Here is a 19,266-nt window from a genome sequence, read left to right on the forward strand (position 1 = left end):
TGCCTATTTCTCGTTGTTCGCTTTGTGTTGCCGCAGTATTCGCCACAATACTATACCACGGTGCAGCGAACAAAGGTGGCGCCGTCAGTGGTACCGCTACTTTGGTTTTGCCGATTTTGACAGTTGTGGTAACTTGTAAATAAACCTTTGTTTACAAATCAGCGAAAGAGAAATATGAATTATAAGTGAAAAATCAGTTTGAATTGTGTTAATTTGCAATTTGTGAGTGATTTTTGAGTTGAAGACTGCGTAAAAACGAATACAATGAAGTGATGTGTGTTAAATTGCGACAGCCGTCAAGATGCAAGAAGCGTAGATGCAAGTGTAGCGCTGGGACGAATCGCGGCATTTTGTGTACATAGGGCACGGCAAAGCCGTTCCCGAAATATTTCTCTATTATTATATTAACAGCAATTCCTCACAATGATTTTGTTTCTGCTCCACGCAGCCTCCATTAGCAAGTTAACTAATCAATCCCGCAGAGATGCTGCTGCAGTTTTCTGCAGCAGCCTTAATTGCAAAGCAATGGGGTGTACTAAAACGTTTGCTGAAGCAGCCTCAATTGCAAAGCAATGGAGTGCACTAAAATGTTCACTGTTCTCTAATAGATTAGGTGAAAAATGCAATATTTTCGCATTTAGCAAAATTAAAACACGTTTTTCGCTGTAAAGTGAACTGCTTTGGCAGTTTCAACTCGTTCTTCTTTTCGCTCTATTCGTTGTTTACTTGTGGTACAAAAATGTCAACGCCCAGGACGGCGCAATCTTGTATTCTATCATTCTTGATACTATACGGCCCTTAATACGTAAGCTATTTGCAAATAAAAATGATTTGCAAATACCTAACTCACTGTTATATGACCATCGAAGAAGAAAATAAAACTAAAAATGGCAACGTCTTGATTATAAAAAGGCAATAAGATGAGCATCGAAAAAGAAAATAGACCTAAAAATGGCAGCGTCTTGTGCTTATTTGCAAATGGTATCACTAATCAATATTTATTTGCGTGATTTAGTTATTTGCAAATAAAAAATTAACTCAGCGTGTACCATTTGCAAATTGTTATTTGCAAATAAGACGTGCGTATAAACGTAGTTATACCCAAGTACACGCGGCCCTTAATGCATGTAACGAAAATACTCCACTTTATATTACATTTACATTGAGCCCAAATGCGTCATTTGGGCGAGAAACCTCAAATGCGAGGCCAAATCACGCATTTCTCCATACAAATTCACATTTCCAGAATGACGCATTTCGACGCATTTACACAAAATCACGAAACAAATGCTTTCCAATTGCCGTACTATTATATTGAACGCACTCAGAAACAAAAGTTCCACAAAAGCTTTGGTTTGTCTTTTGTCTTTGACATTTGGAATTTTTCAAACACAAAACAAACACAACGAAATAAATAAATCTTTGAAATTTGTGTGTAAAAATTGTTAATTTATACAAGAGCTTTACACATTTTTAGTTTAATCAAAGAATAATTGCCTTTTTGTGTCCAAAAAGCGTTAACAATATAATAAATGTAGTGTTTGTTTACATACATTTTGTTTTTGTCTTCCCTTTTCATTTCATGAGAAGTCAAAGCAAATGCGGATCAAGCAGAGTAAACACCTTCAAATGACTGATTTCAAATCACGTATTTTGGTCCAATGTAAATGTAATATTAGTTTGTATCCGTGGACTGCATTACCTACAGGCGTCACATACAAAACAACATTGGTGTGAAAGAGATAACCGATCTTGACGGGATTTTGAGAATATTCGAATGAATGACTTGAGGAATTCTGGATGTAAATCCCGTTAGCTAATTTTTTAGAAGAAGCTTTATTAAATAAAATAATAATTATTACAAAAACACGTTATTTTTTATTCTCATAATTATGCATTCTAACAAATTTTGTTATATCCAAGTTTGAATAACGATGTAGAGAACATTCTTTAGCTTTATTAATTTTACATTAACTCTGGCAGAGCACAAAATGAGGAGAAGATTTATTTATCACCCTATACTTCCGGTAGTGCATCCCAGTGACGTCCGGTAATGCATTCCAGTGGAAGTTTTGTGATCTATCCCTGTTCTGACATTCATTGTTTCCAGTGTTGTTTTCTTTGATTGATTTCGACTCGCGAGGTGAGCAGCCGAATATTTAATTTTCAGTTTTTATAGTTGGAAATTTGCGAAAAGCAAGTAACTAAAAACCATCAAAAATCAACTTCCTTGCAATATCTAATTTTTGTCAGCAATTATTTACATTTATATATTTGCTTTGGTTATTGTGTGTTGGGCGTTTCCATGGGCCAGAGAAATTGTTTGGCTTGGGGAAAAAAGTGGTTGTGCTGTGAAAGTGTTGAAATATGTAATTTAAAATTTATAGCTTGAACCTAAATAAGCTCCAGGAAGCTTAAGTTAACAAAGAAAGTGTCCAATGTATTTGTAAAGGTGCACTCTTTAACAACGTATTGTTCCGGTAATGAAAAATCGAAAAAAGACCAATTCTGCTGACGCGATTGTTACTCCGTTTTGGGCACATCTGTCGTATGCAGTACCTACCGATCTCTTTCTTTGTTTCGTGCAAATCTTCGTTTTATGGTCGACTCTTTTGGCCAATTTCAGTAGTTGCCAAATTTTTCGTTGTAAAGAACATTGTAAAACCTCAAAACCAAGTTTAGAAGATTTCTTCTGTATGTAGGATAAGTGAATAATCTGTACTGCTCTGCCTATGTAAACCTGTCCAATGTCAGATAGCTTGTCATACATGTCGTCAGCATGGCAATGCATCATCATTTAGAAACCGTCCAAGTCACACAAGCATACCACGCACAGCAGCGCTCATTCATTCCGACCAAGTCTGCGTGTACTTTTTTATACACCTAGTATTGCCATAAAAGTTAACAAGAAATTAGCATGGCTACAACTACGCCGATGGCAAAGGCAGAAAATGCATCGAAACACCCACAACAAGTACAACTAGCAGAGGCTGGTGAAGCTGAACATCAACAAACAAACTATAATGTTGTTAATATTGTGGCGGAAGATGCATCGACAAAAAATGGGTGCGTCACACAGACAGCTGTGCAGGAGGTAATTGACGAAGTGGAGCAACACACCCAAATGAAAACAAATAATATCGCACCCGGTTCGGATACGGGACCAGCGGAAGCAGAAGCAACGTCAGCTACACCTGCTGCCACCACTTTGTCAGTAATGGTCGTGAATGATGCACCAGAGACTCGTCTTTGTGGCCAAAAACTGTTTTTGTGTCGGCGCTTTAAGAACTGTGGCGAAATTTTGCGTAACTTCAATTCCCTGCCACTATTCGTTTACGCGACGTCGCCGTCTACACACGCCATTTCAGCCGATGGCGTGGGTGTGGCCAAAGAGGCTGTTGCAGTTGCAGCTGCAGGTGTATTGGGTCATAAGGTAAGTGAATATTAAACCAAATTGCAAATTTGTCTAACCTTTATTTATGCAATAATAACACATATTGTAGCAAGGTAATTAAATTTTCGCAGACGACACATTTAACGGATTTAATTGATAAGAATCTTAACTAATGTCCGGTTGCACCAATCAATTTAAAATTTATCAGCCTGTTTTTTTTTTTTTTGAAATTTAAGTTATCTACTCATAAACTTATACAAGGCCGGATAATTATTTGGCTCAACTAACAAGTTATAAAGCCATAACAAAAATACAATAAAAAACTAACAGATTTTCCGAACAGAATTGTACGAGTTTAAATTTTAATAGTCTGATAAATATTAAAATTGATTGGTGAAAATGGGGATAAGAAAAATTTTAAATTTTACGGAAAAATAATGCAAACTATGGGAGTTATAACCTGTCAAAGTGACACGTACTAAAAGATCGCATTGATTTTTGGCATTTTTTAACACATTTTCTTCCATAAAAAGTATGTTCGACAATTTTTTTTGTATGGAAAAATGTACGTAATACATTCGGAATAGAAAAAGAAATAAATAAAATAATAGAAACGCGATTTTTTAGGAACTTCAAACTTGCTCTTTATTCTATTAAAATTTAATAGGCTATAAAACTGCATACTCAAAAATATTCTTTAAAACCTGATTAAAAGTTTGAAAATATAGCATCAATTTTGCAGAATCATATAATTTTTGCACAAAGTTTCAAATATAAATTTATATGGTTTTTGTTAGATAATGAAAAATAAGAAAAATTTGTTAAAATGTCGTGTCTTGTTTATTTTTCCACCACTGTATATAGAAAACGAAAAATTGGCGGCTGGGTCTGCATTTTTAGAAGTTATTACATTCTTACTATCTGCGGTAAAAAATATGCCTTTTTTAATTTTTTTTTCATTATCGCTTTTTTACGAACATTTGATTATGTGGTGGGCCGTGTCTGAAAACCGATCTGTACCAAATTGTCATATTTTTACTGATTGAAATAACATAAAGCTACGTACCAAATTTCATTAAAATCGAAGCTCTTTTAAGTTCTCCGCTCACCAGGGTACTTGTATCTTCTTTGCCATATATCAGATTTCTTCTTTCTGCCATACATGAAAAGCCTGTAATGAATTATAACGAAATTGGATCACGTTGACTTTGGGATATGTGATCGCGACACTGCGACATGGAGCCTTTACAAAAACTTTTTTGGTCCTACGATTCCGGACAAATTTTTTTTTTGTTGCAATGGTATCAAATGAATGATGATAACATCCCACCTGCTCTTCTATTTCAACAAATTTTTTTTTTTTTCAAAATTAGCTTCCGGTCTGATTGACAATAGTTTACGTATTTTGATTTGTTGGTATCTTATTCGCCCCTGAGCCATTCCATCCTCATTAAGCAACGTTGTAAAGCTCTAAAAAGCGGTAATTTGTTGAAGTGCTTCGCTGCGCACCTGCTGCATCTAAAATTATTTTGCGTCCATATTTTTTACTTTACTGCAGTTTAATGTACATACATTATTTTCCAATACATGTACTTACATACACATGTACATACAAACAAACTTATTTAGTACATACATACGAATATATTTTAATTCACTTTTTGTGTGTGCTCTGCACTAAATATATACATATTACATATGTAGTTTCGATACATGAATGCATCTGTTATTTTATACATTTAATTAAACTTTTTTCATGTTGGCACTAGAGCTAAAGTTCGTTGTTGTATTGTTTTTCAAGTTGCTCTGGTTGCTGTTACCCGCTTTCTGTTGGAGTTCATGCTTGGCTGATTGCCTCCGTCTGTTGTATAAGAGGCCAGTGCGATCACCCGATGACAACGACAGCTATAGCTGCCAGTACCGCACCAATGCCAATACATAATAATAACAATAATAATACCACCCCTACCACCTGCAGCTAAGTATATACCACAACAACGACCATGGTAGTTCATTTAATTTTTGCCATACTCTTGGCCCATAGTTAAAACTGTCCATATCAACATTATTTATGTAAATGAATGTGCCTATGCAAATACATATGTATGCACATACATATGTACTTACAAATGCACTATATATAGTACATATATGTATATACAAATACATTGTACGTACATACATAAGTACATATGTATATCCATACATACATTCGACATGCATACATACATACATATTTGTACATATTCATAAAGATACATATAACTTTTGTTGTGCTTATGAAATGGAACAAAACCTACAAATGAATATGTGCGAGCACATACATACATATGCGGAAGAGCGGGTGCAACACACCCGATTTTTCCAACAAAAGCATAGTTGCTGTTGTCATCGCTTCGCCGCAAAGTGGAAAGCACTGGAAATTGCTCCCGAAAACATGTGTTGCTTTGGTAATTGGTAATGGTGCACTTGCTGAACCGCTGCTGGAAAATTTGTCTGAATTTATTTACGTTGGCACGTACTTATACATACATAGGTATATGCGTTAAAAATATGCGTGCAAGTGCATTGCGTGCCCCAAGCGAGCTAAGAAAACTGACATAGTCGTATTATATATGTACATTAGGGTGTTTTTTTTGCGACTTGATTTTTTCACTCCTACTTACCTCGAAATTTTCTGGAAAACACCTAAAAAAACCATTAATAATAACATTAAGTACTTGCCCTAGGCGTGCAAAGATTTCACATATAAAATACACGTAAACTTTGATTGTTTTTCTTCAAAACTCTATAGCTCAGAGGCATTTTATGGTATAATCGTGGTCAATAATGGGTTTTGTTCTGAACTGAACGTTCTACGAAAGTGTTCATTGTGGCGTAACTCAAACTCCCATCAGCGAGTTAGTACGGGTCACTAAACCCAATATTTTTATGAAATTCCGGTTTTTTCCACTATCTCGTAGATAACGCGAGGTACAGAAAAATTACAAATTACAAATTTGTAGGTCATTCAATTTCCTACAAAAAACACCAAATCGCTAATATCGATATTTCTTGAGATATTGGGCTCGGAAATTGAGGTAGTGTGGAATTTTCATTGATTATTGAGCTAAATAGTGAAAATTGTTGATCAACTTCAAGGCCCAATAGCTCAAGAAATGAGGATATTAGCGATTTGGTGTTGTAGAACTTTTTTGTATGAAATTGAATGTCCTAAAAGTTTGTCATTTATATTTCTTCTGTAGCTGTTGTTATTTTCGAGATAGGCGCAAAAAACGAGAATATCATGAAAAAATTGGGTTTTGCGACCCGTACTACCTCGCTGGTGGGAGTTAGAATTAGGTACACAGCAATGGACACTTTTGTAAAGCGTTCAATTCTGAAGAAAACCCATCATTGATCATTGATTATACTAGAAAATTCCTCTGAGATATAGAACTTTGGAGAAAAACAATCAAAGTTTACGTGTATTTTATATGGGAAATCTTTGCACACCTTGGGCGAGTTGTTGTTGTTGTTGTAGCAGCATACAAATTCCCCAAAGACTTTTTGGGGAGTGTTGCTGGAGTGACAGTCCTTGGCCAGATATAAATCTGGGTCGTTCCGGTTACGTAGACCCGACTGTCGTGCGAGTACTTAGGGCTGGTTTCTCCTACTCAACTTAACTTAGTTAAGCCTTTTTTCTTGACTTAGTCAAGAATGAGCTGTGTAAAACGTAGGCTAACGTGGCTAAACTAAGTTAAGTTGAGTTAAAGAAACCAGCCATTAACGTTAATATTAAGGGGTCCAATTTTCAGGTAGTATTTTTAAGTGTTTTCCACAAAATTCCGACGTAGGAGTGAAAAAAACAATAGTCGCAAAAAAGGCACCCTAATGTACATACATATTTATATTAGACTGCAGAACTTATTGAAAAAAATCCCTTAGATGACAGTTTAAGCTTAAAAAATATGCATACAAATATTAAAAATTTGTTTCAACGTAATCATAATAATGAGGTTTGGATGCTGTTTTTTTTTTACCTTTTTCAAGGATTGGTTTAAGCAAAACTTGAATAACCGGGCCAAAACTATTAATTTACCCTGTGTACTGCGCGGCAAAGCTCAGATAAGTGAACTATCGTTACGTTGAGTAACTTGTTTTTTTTTTTAAGTGGAGAAAATTAAGCGTTTGTCTAACTAATTTTTGTTGATTTTTTCTCAATCATTTTTGGTATTTCAATTTTACTTTAAGACAGCTGGAGAAAACGGATGGAAGTGCCTCAAAGGTACTTCCTTCACGAACTTGAAAATAGAGGGAACAACAAAACTAAGTAACTACTACCTACTTGTTTTTGAGGGTGTCACAGGAGATATGTTGTGTTTATTTACAAATTATCCAGTACCTTGCCAGCAACTCTCCAGTAACTTAATTTCTGAGACTTCGCTCTCATAGTAAAAAATATTCAAAAAAGTACGCGAACGCTAATCCAGTAGTAATTTTCAAGTTTCAGATAAGTACAGCTGATAAATAGCTTGTTTATTCGCAGCAAATTCCAAATAAAACAATATATTTTAATTTAAATAGGTTTATTTTGCCAATTTTAACAATAAAAACAAATAAACAGTTTCCTTATTAGTTTAAGGCCCTTATTCTGTATCACGAACGATAGGCAGAACGAACGATTCGTCTGCAGACGACAACCTCTCTAATTGCGATTTTAAACTCTATCGGTCGTCTTCGTCTTGCTTTTCATACATTACGTTGCAGTGGTCTCGGTTGCATTCAAACCGGCTAAAATGATGCCGCCGGATAAATTTTTGAAGCATTCCTCTGCAGACGAATCGTTCGTGATACAGAATATGCGATCAACTGTTTTTCGTACTGGCAAATACTTACAAGTAAAAATTTATCCAGTAAAATCCAGTAAAAACTTGCAACTTCGGCTGCCATTTTTCGCTCTCTCAATTCCCCCTACTGTGCAAGTTGTTGTAAAACGCCAAAGCATGAACATTCGTAAAAACTTTTACTGGATTTTACTAGAAATGAGTATACAAACACAACTGTAGAAACCTTTCCTTATGACTTCACAATATATGGTTTTACGTTACCAGCACCATGCATCCCATTTAGGTGCTAGTACATATAATTACCGATATCATTCGTACCGATTTAGAAGGGACAGTGTCGATTTTCAGAAAATTGTCCCTCCGAATATTTTTTAAAAGTCGCGACCTATAAGTGTCCAGATTTTTCATATTTGTGCCGATTGCATATTTGTCCAGATTTTTCATATTTGTGCCGATTAAAGCCTGATTTTGATTCTAATTTTTTTTAGGGTTTTTATATTTATTTGTTAATTATTATTTTTTTAATTAAACGGGTTTAACTTGAATTTAGTGAAATTATAAAAAATAATAAATACTAATTCCCTCAAAAAAATCATGGATATGAAAAATATTAGCTGCAGATAGATAGATAGTTGAATATGACACTACGACCGGTTGGTCTATTGTTCCCCTAGCTCATCACAACACCTCGACTAACCCCAGAGTGTCTATAAATTTCATAATATACTCCGGGGACAGTGAGTATATGTGCTCCTCTTTGGCCAGACGGCCTCACACTCCATAAGAAGGTGTAGGGGAGTCTCCCTGGCCGCGTCGCAAAAGCGACACAAGTCTCTGGACTAGATACCTAGTTTATACCGGTGCCCTCTGAGCCTACAGTGGCCAGTCAAAAAACCTGTAATCTGTATCTTATCAGAGTGAATAAGCTGTAGATATAGTGCCGAAATTATACATAGGCAAGAGACAATTTAGCATTGTTTGGCTATTCCATTTTCGATTATTTAATGCTTATTTTGTATTATCTAACAAAGACAATGCAAGTCAAAATTTCAAACCTTGCACAAAAATTAGCTAAATTGGACAAAGTTGCATCAGAATTTTGAGTTTTTTAATTCGATTTCTTAGATGGGCTACAAAACTGCATACTCAAGACAATTCTAAAAAATCTTATTAAAATGTTTAAAATTTTGATCAACATTTGTCAAATTTCCTGAAATTTTTATAAATAGTCTACAGTTTGAAATTTTGATTTGCATGTTTTTTTTTTATATAGTAAGTTGTATTTTCATAAAAAATTAATAAACATTTTTTAAACAATGAAAATTAGTCAAAACTTGCTAAAATGTATTTTCCCTATTTACATTTTCGCCACCGTATATCTTGTGTGTATACATTTCTGCGATAATTTTTCAATTTTTTCTCTTTTTTCTGTTTGAAATAAAACTGTATTAAAAGATGTTTTATCTAAAAAAGCAAAATTGTATGTTCAGATTCGATGCTTTAGAAATGTCCAGAATTTTGGCCACAGAAATCTTGTACATATAATACCAATAACAACTGATTTATTTAAGCTCCACAACACCCGAGTCGAATTTGAAAGGAAGCTTAATATCCCTACCTCTTAAATTATTTGTTACCGCCCTTGGCTTAGCTGCACTAAGTTCTATAAGACATTTGTCGATAATTCATAATAAAATTGTTTATTCAACTTTCGTATTGTCTCCAATATTAGTACACTTGCCGTGAAATGGGGCTCCTTGTTTAAATAAGGGCCTTAGAACAGCCATACAACACAATGCGGGACATTGTTCGGCTGAACAAACTTGTAGTAATCTTCGAAATCACAATCACTACACAATTTAATGTAACCTACAAACTTGCGCTAATTTTTTCAGGTTCACTCTGTTATTTTTAAATCTATCCACGGTCTGTTATTAAAAAATAAAATAATTTTACTCAATGCTGAATGAAATACATATAAATGATTGATATGCTTTGCTGGTGCTGATAATAGTTTCTGTTGATGATAGGTGTATGCATTTTTCGACTTGTTGTTGACTTGTTCATGCTGCTCCTTGGATATTCGTATTTACATGCTGTACCACGATACGCATCATATGAGCTTCTGCCAACAACAAATAACTTCACATAAGTACAGGTGCCGTATCCGCAACTCATCAAAGCGCCCGGATAGTAGGTATGCACTGTATGTGCGCTTGCGCGCTATGCTTCACTTGCGCTTTTTGCACCGTTGCTTGGTTGTACACGTTCCAATGGAAGTTGGTATGAAAGCAGTATTTTGTGTGTGTGTGTGTTTTTTTGTGCCACGCTGCCATTCAACGCTTCGTCGCATGTTGTAACAGTGGGTGCGCTTTAAGCTGGATTTCTACCCCAGCCACCTATTTGCTGCCGTAGCTCGAGCGATGCGCTATGGTGCGCACCCAAATCCGAAAATGTTTGAATGACTGCCGCCACAAAAGCGCAGTACAAACAAGTCGCTGAATTGTGACGCGCGGGCATGGCATGTGTAGGCTTGAAGCGGCAGGCTACCACCGACTTCATTATCAATAGCCAACCGCCAGCTAACAACCAGCTATCAACTACCACATTTCCGATGGCCGCCTTTGCAGTCATCAGCGGCATCGCATCGCACAATCAACGATACAAATAACCTGCGAATTGGCAATCGGCGACCGACAACCAGTAGCTGCAAATAGTTGTTATCAATATAACTGATTTTTGACGTACATATGCTTATATAAATAAGTATGTATGTATGTACATATGTGCAAGTTTTTAATTTTAGCCAGACTCACTGCATGCGGCGGGCCTTTTTCGCTTTTCCAGCAATAATTAGCGGCAGCCGCTGCAACCGAAAAATCATTGTCGGCTAAAAATGAGAATTGAGGTTACTTGCTTTGTTGCCGGTTTCCTGCGGTGTTTTGTGAGTGTCGACTGGTGAATACCCTGCAGGGAGTGACGTTAGCTTATACCTAACTTTAGTCTGTTTACGCGAACACTAGTGCTAACTATTAACTGTGTATTTTGTTCGAAAAAAGCTAACTACTTTTGTGGGGCGATGGCCGCAAAAAAGTCAGACCTGGATACCTCTGATTTACATGTCAACTAACTTGTAACTAACTACTTTTGGGCATAAAATATCAATAAGAAAAACAATTTTTTTTTGTTTTTTTACTTTTTTATATACTTATTTATTTACTTTATTTTATTACATTTCATATTTGTTTACATATTCTGCTCTGGGTGGCCCCATATTCGAACACCGTCAGACATAACTTCAAAATGATAGTATAAAATTTCGATCTTCCTTTTATTTGTCCTGAATATGAAAAAGAATCTGCGAAGTTCAGAAAAAAAGTGTATTGAAAGTAATTTTTATATGAGGACATTTAATAGAAACTTGTAAAGAAAACCAACTCCCGATTGCGTCTGCATGACTCCTGCACGACTTTACAATTCACTTTAAGTTGGTTTTGTCATAGCTAATTAAAAGTGAGGTATTAATCGAAATCTCGCCAAAAAGCTAACTATAAGTTGGTTAGTTTTAACAATTGATAATTTTTCACTGCAGGGTAGTTACGTTGTTGGAGTACATATTGGTGTTGGCGTTGATTGTGTTGATTTTTAGGCTTGGCTGTACAATATCGATTCGAGGAGATAGCGTAGCTGCCGCTGATTTGTTTACTCAACGAAATCTAAAAGTGAAAATCGTTTATTTATCCTACAAACACAGTTGGGGCACACTAATTTTTTTGATTTTAAATTAATTACAGCTGATATCAAAAAACTTTGCTTTTACTATAGTTTTACATTGAACTTTTATACTCAACACTTGTAGAAGAATGTATCGCTCATGGGCAGAGCTATGTATATATTTTTACACTGTGCTCAATTTTCAAATGCTGTTATCTTTATTATTCTTTTTTCTTCTTTAAACAAACACACCTTGCACCCACATCAAAATGCTTACGCATACACAGCGGGCTTGGCATTTGTCCCACGCGATTTCCTTCCTTCATTCGTCAATTGCCTCTCACAGATATTCGATTAAGTTAACAGTTGCAAGTACTTGCACACCCACATACATACACTTGTACATTCATAAATATGAAATTCGACCCAATCATTGAGTCAACATTCGGCTATACATTTCGACATTAAGTATGTCTTGCCATATACGCACGATTATTTTATATGCACTTCACGCTGATAAGTTGACAAATTCTTCCATAAAAAACTCGTAATACACAGAATGCTGGAAAACAAATCGGCTATATGAAAACAAACATACATACAGTGGTCCACAAAATAATAGGAGTGCGTTATTTTGGTCAGTTTTTGCTATTTGCCTTTTGTTTATTTAATGTTTATTATTTTTATACAAAAGTCAAGCTGGGTATACAACAAACAACGACTAAATTCAGATTTCAACCTTTGTACAAAAATGATTAAAATTCTGTAAATTTTCACCAAAATATCAAACTTTTTAGTCAGAATCTTCAGAGAAAATTCTGGTATGCAGTTTTATAGCCCATTCAATTCTAGTCTGAAGAAGTGCAAGTTTCAAGCTGCTAAAAAATTCCGTTGATTTTTGGCAATTTTTTTTGCTGGCACTGTCCCCATATAAAAGAAAATTGTCGAACATACTTTGTATGGAAAAAACGTAAAACACCTTCAACCGAAAAAATTCTCAAAAATCAACGGAATTTTTTAGCAGCTTGAAACTTGCACTTCTTCAGACTAGAATTGAATGGGCTACAAAACTGCATACCAACATATTTTCTAAAGATTCTGGTTAAATAGTTTGAAATTTTGGTGAAAATTTGCAGAATTTTTATAATTTTTGTACAAACTTGAAAATGTAAATTTATATGGTGTTTGTTGTATTACCAGCTAGGCTTTTACAAAAAAATACGAAACATTAAATAAACTAAAGACAAATAGCCAAAACAGGTTAAAATATCCCACTCCTATTATTTTGTGGACAACTGTATGTATAAACATGTATGTCTATACAAATATATCTAGGTACCAGGGTGATTGAGTCGGCTTTCCTAAACCGGTTTTTTGAATATTTTTAGGCGGTTGTTTTGAAATCTTGATTTTTCGAATACCGAGTAAATCGGATTTTTGATATGTTGTTGTTGTTGTAGCAGCATACAAGTTCCCCAAAGAGTTTTTGGGGGTGTTGCTGGAGTGACAGTCCAGTTTAACCTGCTACAATATTCTTAATGGAGTTGTGTGAAGGTATCGCGGGGCTCACGAAGCAACTCGATCCTTTCGTCTGCGATAGATGTCGTTGGTTTCCGATGATGAAATTTAAGGGACTAGAGTTGACGAAATGTCTGTCGATAATATACTATATTTGTATAGTTGAACCCAGTCTCTCCAAGTCAGTCGATCCGACATCCTCTAGTGCTTTTCTAACAAAGGATTTTTGTTTTAGCGATTTAATCTGGATAAGATCGGTGAACCCCATTTACGTGAATTTTTCACAAATTTTTCCTGTTTTACTTATAATCCAAATTATAACTATTTCTAGCGGTCATATTGTATGTTTGGTAACGATTAATAGAAAAAAATACCACCGATTTATGCGGTTTTTTCTTAGTTTGCAAATAGAAACCCGGTTTTTTTACAAATTGACATGTTGCGGACAACTCGAAACTCGGTTTTCGAGAAAAGGCGAATAATCGAACACCCTAGTAGGTACCCAAATATTGTAAACGGCATCTTTTTTATGTGGAAAAATATATTCCTCGAAACCGATTAGTATCACTTTCCTTCCAGGAAATATCCAATAAGATATCGTTTGAAATATTTTTCAGAATATAATATTTTTTTGCTGACAACACTTTTGTCTAGAGCTTCTCTTAAACCGAGCCAAATCCGAGAAATGGTTAACCAAAAATGGCAAAAATTATTTATGTAATTGAAATTCTCGAATTTTTATAACAAGAAATTTGAGAAATGGGATTTGCCCCTCTTACTTCTTGAAACAAACCAACAAGCGCAATTTACAAGTAATTTTTAAGCAAAATTTTGGTTTTGACATCAATTCTCATATAAAGATTATCGTTAATTTCTTCATGAGCCGATTATTGGATTTAAACCAAATTAATATGGGACCCCACCTGTGAGGTCCAAAGTTATGCGGTAACATACATAAAAACAATATTCCCACGAATTGATAACTTTTTTCCTTTTTGTGAAGTCGGTTATAAAGTGGCGTTGATTTTTTGGAATGTTTGTTGTTCACATTAAAAAGTTTAAAATTTGTTGAATTTGTTTAATAAGTTTTCTATGCCTACAACGGAGGCCTGTCATAGTTGGGGTTTCTTTTTTACCATTCCTTGGCTCACAGTTTTCCATTTGTTTTTGCCGTCGCTCTAACACACCAAGGTTCTGTGTAAGCTAACACAGAAAAAACTAAGTTGGCCGCAGGTGTATGCCACCCTTTAGTTACTTCATTTTTAGACTGATTCTTAATTGGATACTACTATTTTCTTCACTTGCAAGATGTGCAAATTTTAATTACATTTGCTTTCTAATTCTCAACGCAGATTGTGAAAAACACCTGTATCTTATCAGTAAGTTCACTAAAATTTGATTTGACTCATTGCTGTCCACACAAACGCTGCTTTTACCTTCGTTTCACAGTGTTCTATAAATTTGTTATTCGTTTGATCAAATTGAAATTATTATCTAGACACAATTGTTTTCGCATATCTGATTATATTTTCTTGCAACTTTTACAGTTGCTGATAATTTGCAAATATTTTAATGTGGATATATTTTATATATGTACTAGCAAATATGCGGCTTGTTTCGCTACGTCTGATAAGCCCTTTTGTGTTGACCAATACACAAATAGTGTTGCTAAGCAAAAACTCCATCCATCATTAAGTCATCTAAATTCCTAGGGGGAAATACATTGATTCCAGCGCCATCTATGTTTGGATTCATTTTTGCAGAAGTAGTTCTTATCATAAAGTTAATACCCGTTAATTCAGCTCGTACGATAAAGACGAATTCTCTAAATATCTCGACTCCAGATACGGACAGATGGCGCCCGAAACACACTTGATTGCATTTAGCATAGATTTTCACACCAAATTCAAAGTCACGTGACTTAAGGTTCCGAAGTTACAGCTGATTTAACATTTCACGCGTATGGGATGTGCCACGCTCCTTTGCCATAGCACATGTTTTATACCCTATGTTATGTCCGAGGTTACTGTCTAATCCCCAGTCAAAGCCCCATGAAAAGCCATTCAACAGTTTCGGAGATTAGCGAGTTTACAACATACAGAAAACAATTCTAAAAATGGTGAAAATGTATCCTACATATTATATTCCCTGCATCACCTTCTGTCATTAAAATAAGTAAATTTTAAATGTACAGACACGGCTTTTCTAAAGTTTTATTATTGTATAGATATAGAAGATGTTCATACTTACATATCGACTGCTGAGTGGAACAACGACATATCTCGGTAGCCAGTTCGAAAATGCCCCATTTCAAAAAAATTTTCAAGAATGCCCTGTTTCAGAATTTGGTTGAAGAACGCCGAACGCTCAGCTGCCGATTCAAAAACGCCTTACATCAGCCGATTTTTAATACATTTTGAAGTGAGATCTTCAACTAAATTCTAAGATAGCGTGTTTCTTAATCAAATTCTCAATAGGGCTGTCCCTGATTAACTCCGGTGCATTTGACATGAAAAACGAGAAACACAGAACACCAAAATTTGGATTCAAAGTGAACTTGAGTGAATTTCAGAACTTGCCTGAATGACTGTACTTTTTCAAACATTTCATGCAAGAACTGTGTACAAACGAAAATTCTGGTAGCGATTGAAATCACAAGAAATTTTTACAGTGTGACAGAGTTGTTCTTGATTTTACTTTGTTAGCGTGGTTTTGTACAAATTTAATTTCTGCAAATATTAGTGAGTGTTTTTTAAATAAATTCTAAAAAATCAACTGTAATTTTAAGCCACTTTGAAACACATTATCAAACTAAAATTGAATGGGCTATAAAACTGCGTAAGTACTCAAAAAACATCTAATATAAGGTGCACACTTTCATTTGTGTGTTTGTAAATACTAAGGTTGTTATACGGATATCCTGTGATATCTCTTCATTTGGATATTTCTTTAAACGGATTCGTAAATTTTTTCTTGAAATTACTGAATTTATAGAGTTGCTAAATAAATAATACACCACTTCATTAATACACAAACAATTGTTATTTTAATGCAATAAGATTTGAAAATCCGGATATGCGCTCATTTTTGTTATCCGGATATTCGAATTTTTTAATCAGATACCCGGATGTTCTATAAATCCGGAAAGAACTCCCAGCCCTAGTAAATACATATTTGATAAGTTGTACCTTCCCACACAGAAGTGGAAGAAGAAGCAAAAATTTAGTCAATTCGAATTTGATTGCGGTTGATGTGATTCAGCGTGGATTTTATGACTGATTTGGTGCAGTTGGTGTGTGATTGCTTTGCTATTGTATATATGTATGTACATACAAATGTATTTACGTTAGTGCATTCATACATAAAACTAACATCTGTTTGTGACGCTGTCATATCGTCGTCGTAGCTGCCGCCACCACCACCACCACCAATGCACCGCCGAGAACTCAACGGTTTTCAATTTCCATGCACATAAAGAACATAAATTATTATTTAATACTTTCCCCTTTGCTTTATTGATCGCATTTGAGCATTTGTTTGTTAAATCGAAATTGAAAACCATTCCCGTTGCATTACATACTACTAAAATTTCGTAGCGCATTTCGAGAAGAATTTTCATGTGCATACTGTACATTTATTTGCTGAGTTTCGTCTATGTTTTTCAAACCCTGCATTAGATGGGTGCTGCAGCGCGCTTGCGATTGTTTTTTATTTACTTCTAAGTATCATGTGAAATTTTGTAAGATGTTTATCGTTGTATTGTAATTTTACGAGAGTATAATTTTCGAATTTCCCAGCTAATACTACTTACATACATACATACATATCTACATACATAAGTGCTCTTTTCTACACTTCGGTGAATAGAATATTTATGCACCCACATTGCAATGAATTTTTAATGATTTTTTCAAGCATTTGCTATAGTCTTTACTTCGTTCTTGATACTAATGATTTCTCTCAATCTTTTGTTTTATTTTTAACAGCTAATAAATGGTGGTCTATGAATATGTATGCAATTTTTCGGAAGCTCAGACGAAGTAAATAGGAAATTATTATGGATTTATTATGGCTGGTACTTGATTAGTTTTTGATGGTTTGGAACCTTAAATTACTTAGCTAGCGCAGCTTTAATATTTAGGTTTATTTATTTCTTGAATTTATTAGCTTTTAGCATGGTTGCCAGTTACCTCTTTTTTGTGGACCAAAAAGTATACCATAAAGTGAAAAAATTTACCAATATATGTTTTAACTTTTAAATAAATGAATAATAAGTGTTTTAGCTATAGGTTTAATTCAAAAAATTTATTGAGCTTGAGACCGTTTTTGATGAAAACTATTGTTTAATGAAAGATTGTTGAATATAATTGTTATAAGGCCTTAAATACCAAAAACTATTGATTTAATTATGATTGTGTTGATTTAATTATTCAAACATTTTACAAATACACGTTGGTGATATAGCAAATAAATAAATTTTTAGTGTGTTTTGTTTACTACATATTTTACAATGCTGGAAATTGCATTTTTTGAGTCAAATTCTCTACCCCACATACAGTGGTGGAAGAAATAATAGAAACTTTTTACTTTGACCAGTTTTGGCTATATTACTTTGTTTATTTGATGTTTAATATTTTTGTATAAAAGTCTTGCGCAATATATAACACACACCATATAAATCCACATTTCAAAGTTTGTACAATAATTATAAAAATTCTAAAAATTTTATCAAAATCCCCCAAAAATTTCAAACTTTTCAATCAGATTTTTTTTTGAAAAATTTTGGGTATTCAGTTTTATAGCCCCATATGCGATTTTCTAGCGTCTTGCGGTTTGCTCTTTTACCTCCTAAAATTTAATGCAGCCCACCACCTAGATGATCAACTTATAGCCAAAAGCGTTATGTTTGGTTTTCACTATGTCATATTTGACGTCAAATGTTTTCATTGAATGAAAACGGGTTGTCATATGGCATCAAATGCGTTCGTTGTCATGTATGACCACGCACGGTCGTATAAAATGACAGCCAAGTGAAAACGGCCTTAACGCAAAGTCACTGCTAGTCTTTCTAGACAGCTTTCTAAAACTCGTTGTTTTTTTGCAGATGTATGGCGTGAGGCGCTCCACAAGATAGTCAAAATCTTCTACCTTCATTCTGAGGAAATTTTTCAGCCACTTTGGGTCCTGAATTTCTAGCTTGAAACGCAGCGTAGTATAAAACCCACAGCGGTCTCTATTTCTCAGACCTGGTCTGATCCACCACTTCTTTACCTTCCTCAGTTGCCTCATTTTCTCTTTCCAAGCTTTTAAGGTAGTTACCAAGCAAAGTGCCGCACAAGCTATTGCGATGGTCTTTTTCCTATTCATTATTTATGTGTAATTTGCCTTTTCTTTTAATATGTTTATTAATTTCGTATTTCACACTTCATTAATTTTCCTCTTATCAGCTGATCAAATGTCATCTTCGGATTTGGCACCTTTAATGAAAACGGAATGTCAATCATCTGACATTATTTTGACATGCACTGCGGTATCGACATTTGGTCAGTTTTTTAAATGTAATGAAAACGCATTTGACACCAAATGAACAGCTGTCAGATGAAGGCAGTTTTTGATGTCAGTGATTTTGACCTAATGAAAACCAAGCATTAGATCAGCTGCCTGTTAAGCTTCGCAAGAGATATTGCCTACTATGTACCTTCCAGTTTCTACTGACTTATATGTATTCAGTTATTTTTAATTTAATTTAATTTAATTTAATTTGTATTTTATTTTATTTTATTTTATTTTATTTTATTTTATTTTATTTTA

The 19,266-nt window shown here is 34.6% G+C and overlaps 1 protein-coding gene and 1 long non-coding RNA gene across 6 annotated transcripts in view; one reads left to right on the forward strand and one right to left on the reverse strand.

The window, feature by feature from the left end:
- Positions 1-2,120: 2,120 nt before the first annotated feature.
- The window catches only part of LOC118738009 (uncharacterized protein DDB_G0280205), a 98,677-nt gene continuing 81,531 nt past the window's right edge, over positions 2,121-19,266 (forward strand). For all 4 annotated transcript variants that reach the window (XM_036468869.1, XM_036468877.1, XM_036468876.1 and 1 more), the window contains exon 1: positions 2,121-3,433. In XM_036468869.1, the coding sequence (XP_036324762.1) occupies positions 2,918-3,433 (516 nt within the window). In that variant the 5' untranslated portion in view covers positions 2,121-2,917. The remainder of the gene's footprint in view (positions 3,434-19,266) is intronic.
- Positions 4,184-4,974, reverse strand: LOC118738010. Of its 2 annotated transcripts, none has more exons than XR_004992867.1 (3): positions 4,725-4,974; positions 4,461-4,565; positions 4,184-4,408 (listed from the first exon to the last, which is right to left on the reverse strand). It is a non-coding gene; the product is annotated as an uncharacterized LOC118738010 (long non-coding RNA). The 2 variants fall into 2 exon arrangements; XR_004992866.1 differs by having other exon boundaries at positions 4,352-4,396.

This window comes from Rhagoletis pomonella, unplaced genomic scaffold, assembly GCF_013731165.1.
Source record: "Rhagoletis pomonella isolate Grant_MI unplaced genomic scaffold, Rhpom_1.0 Rhpom_scaffold_00004, whole genome shotgun sequence".
Lineage (NCBI taxonomy): Eukaryota > Metazoa > Arthropoda > Insecta > Diptera > Tephritidae > Rhagoletis > Rhagoletis pomonella.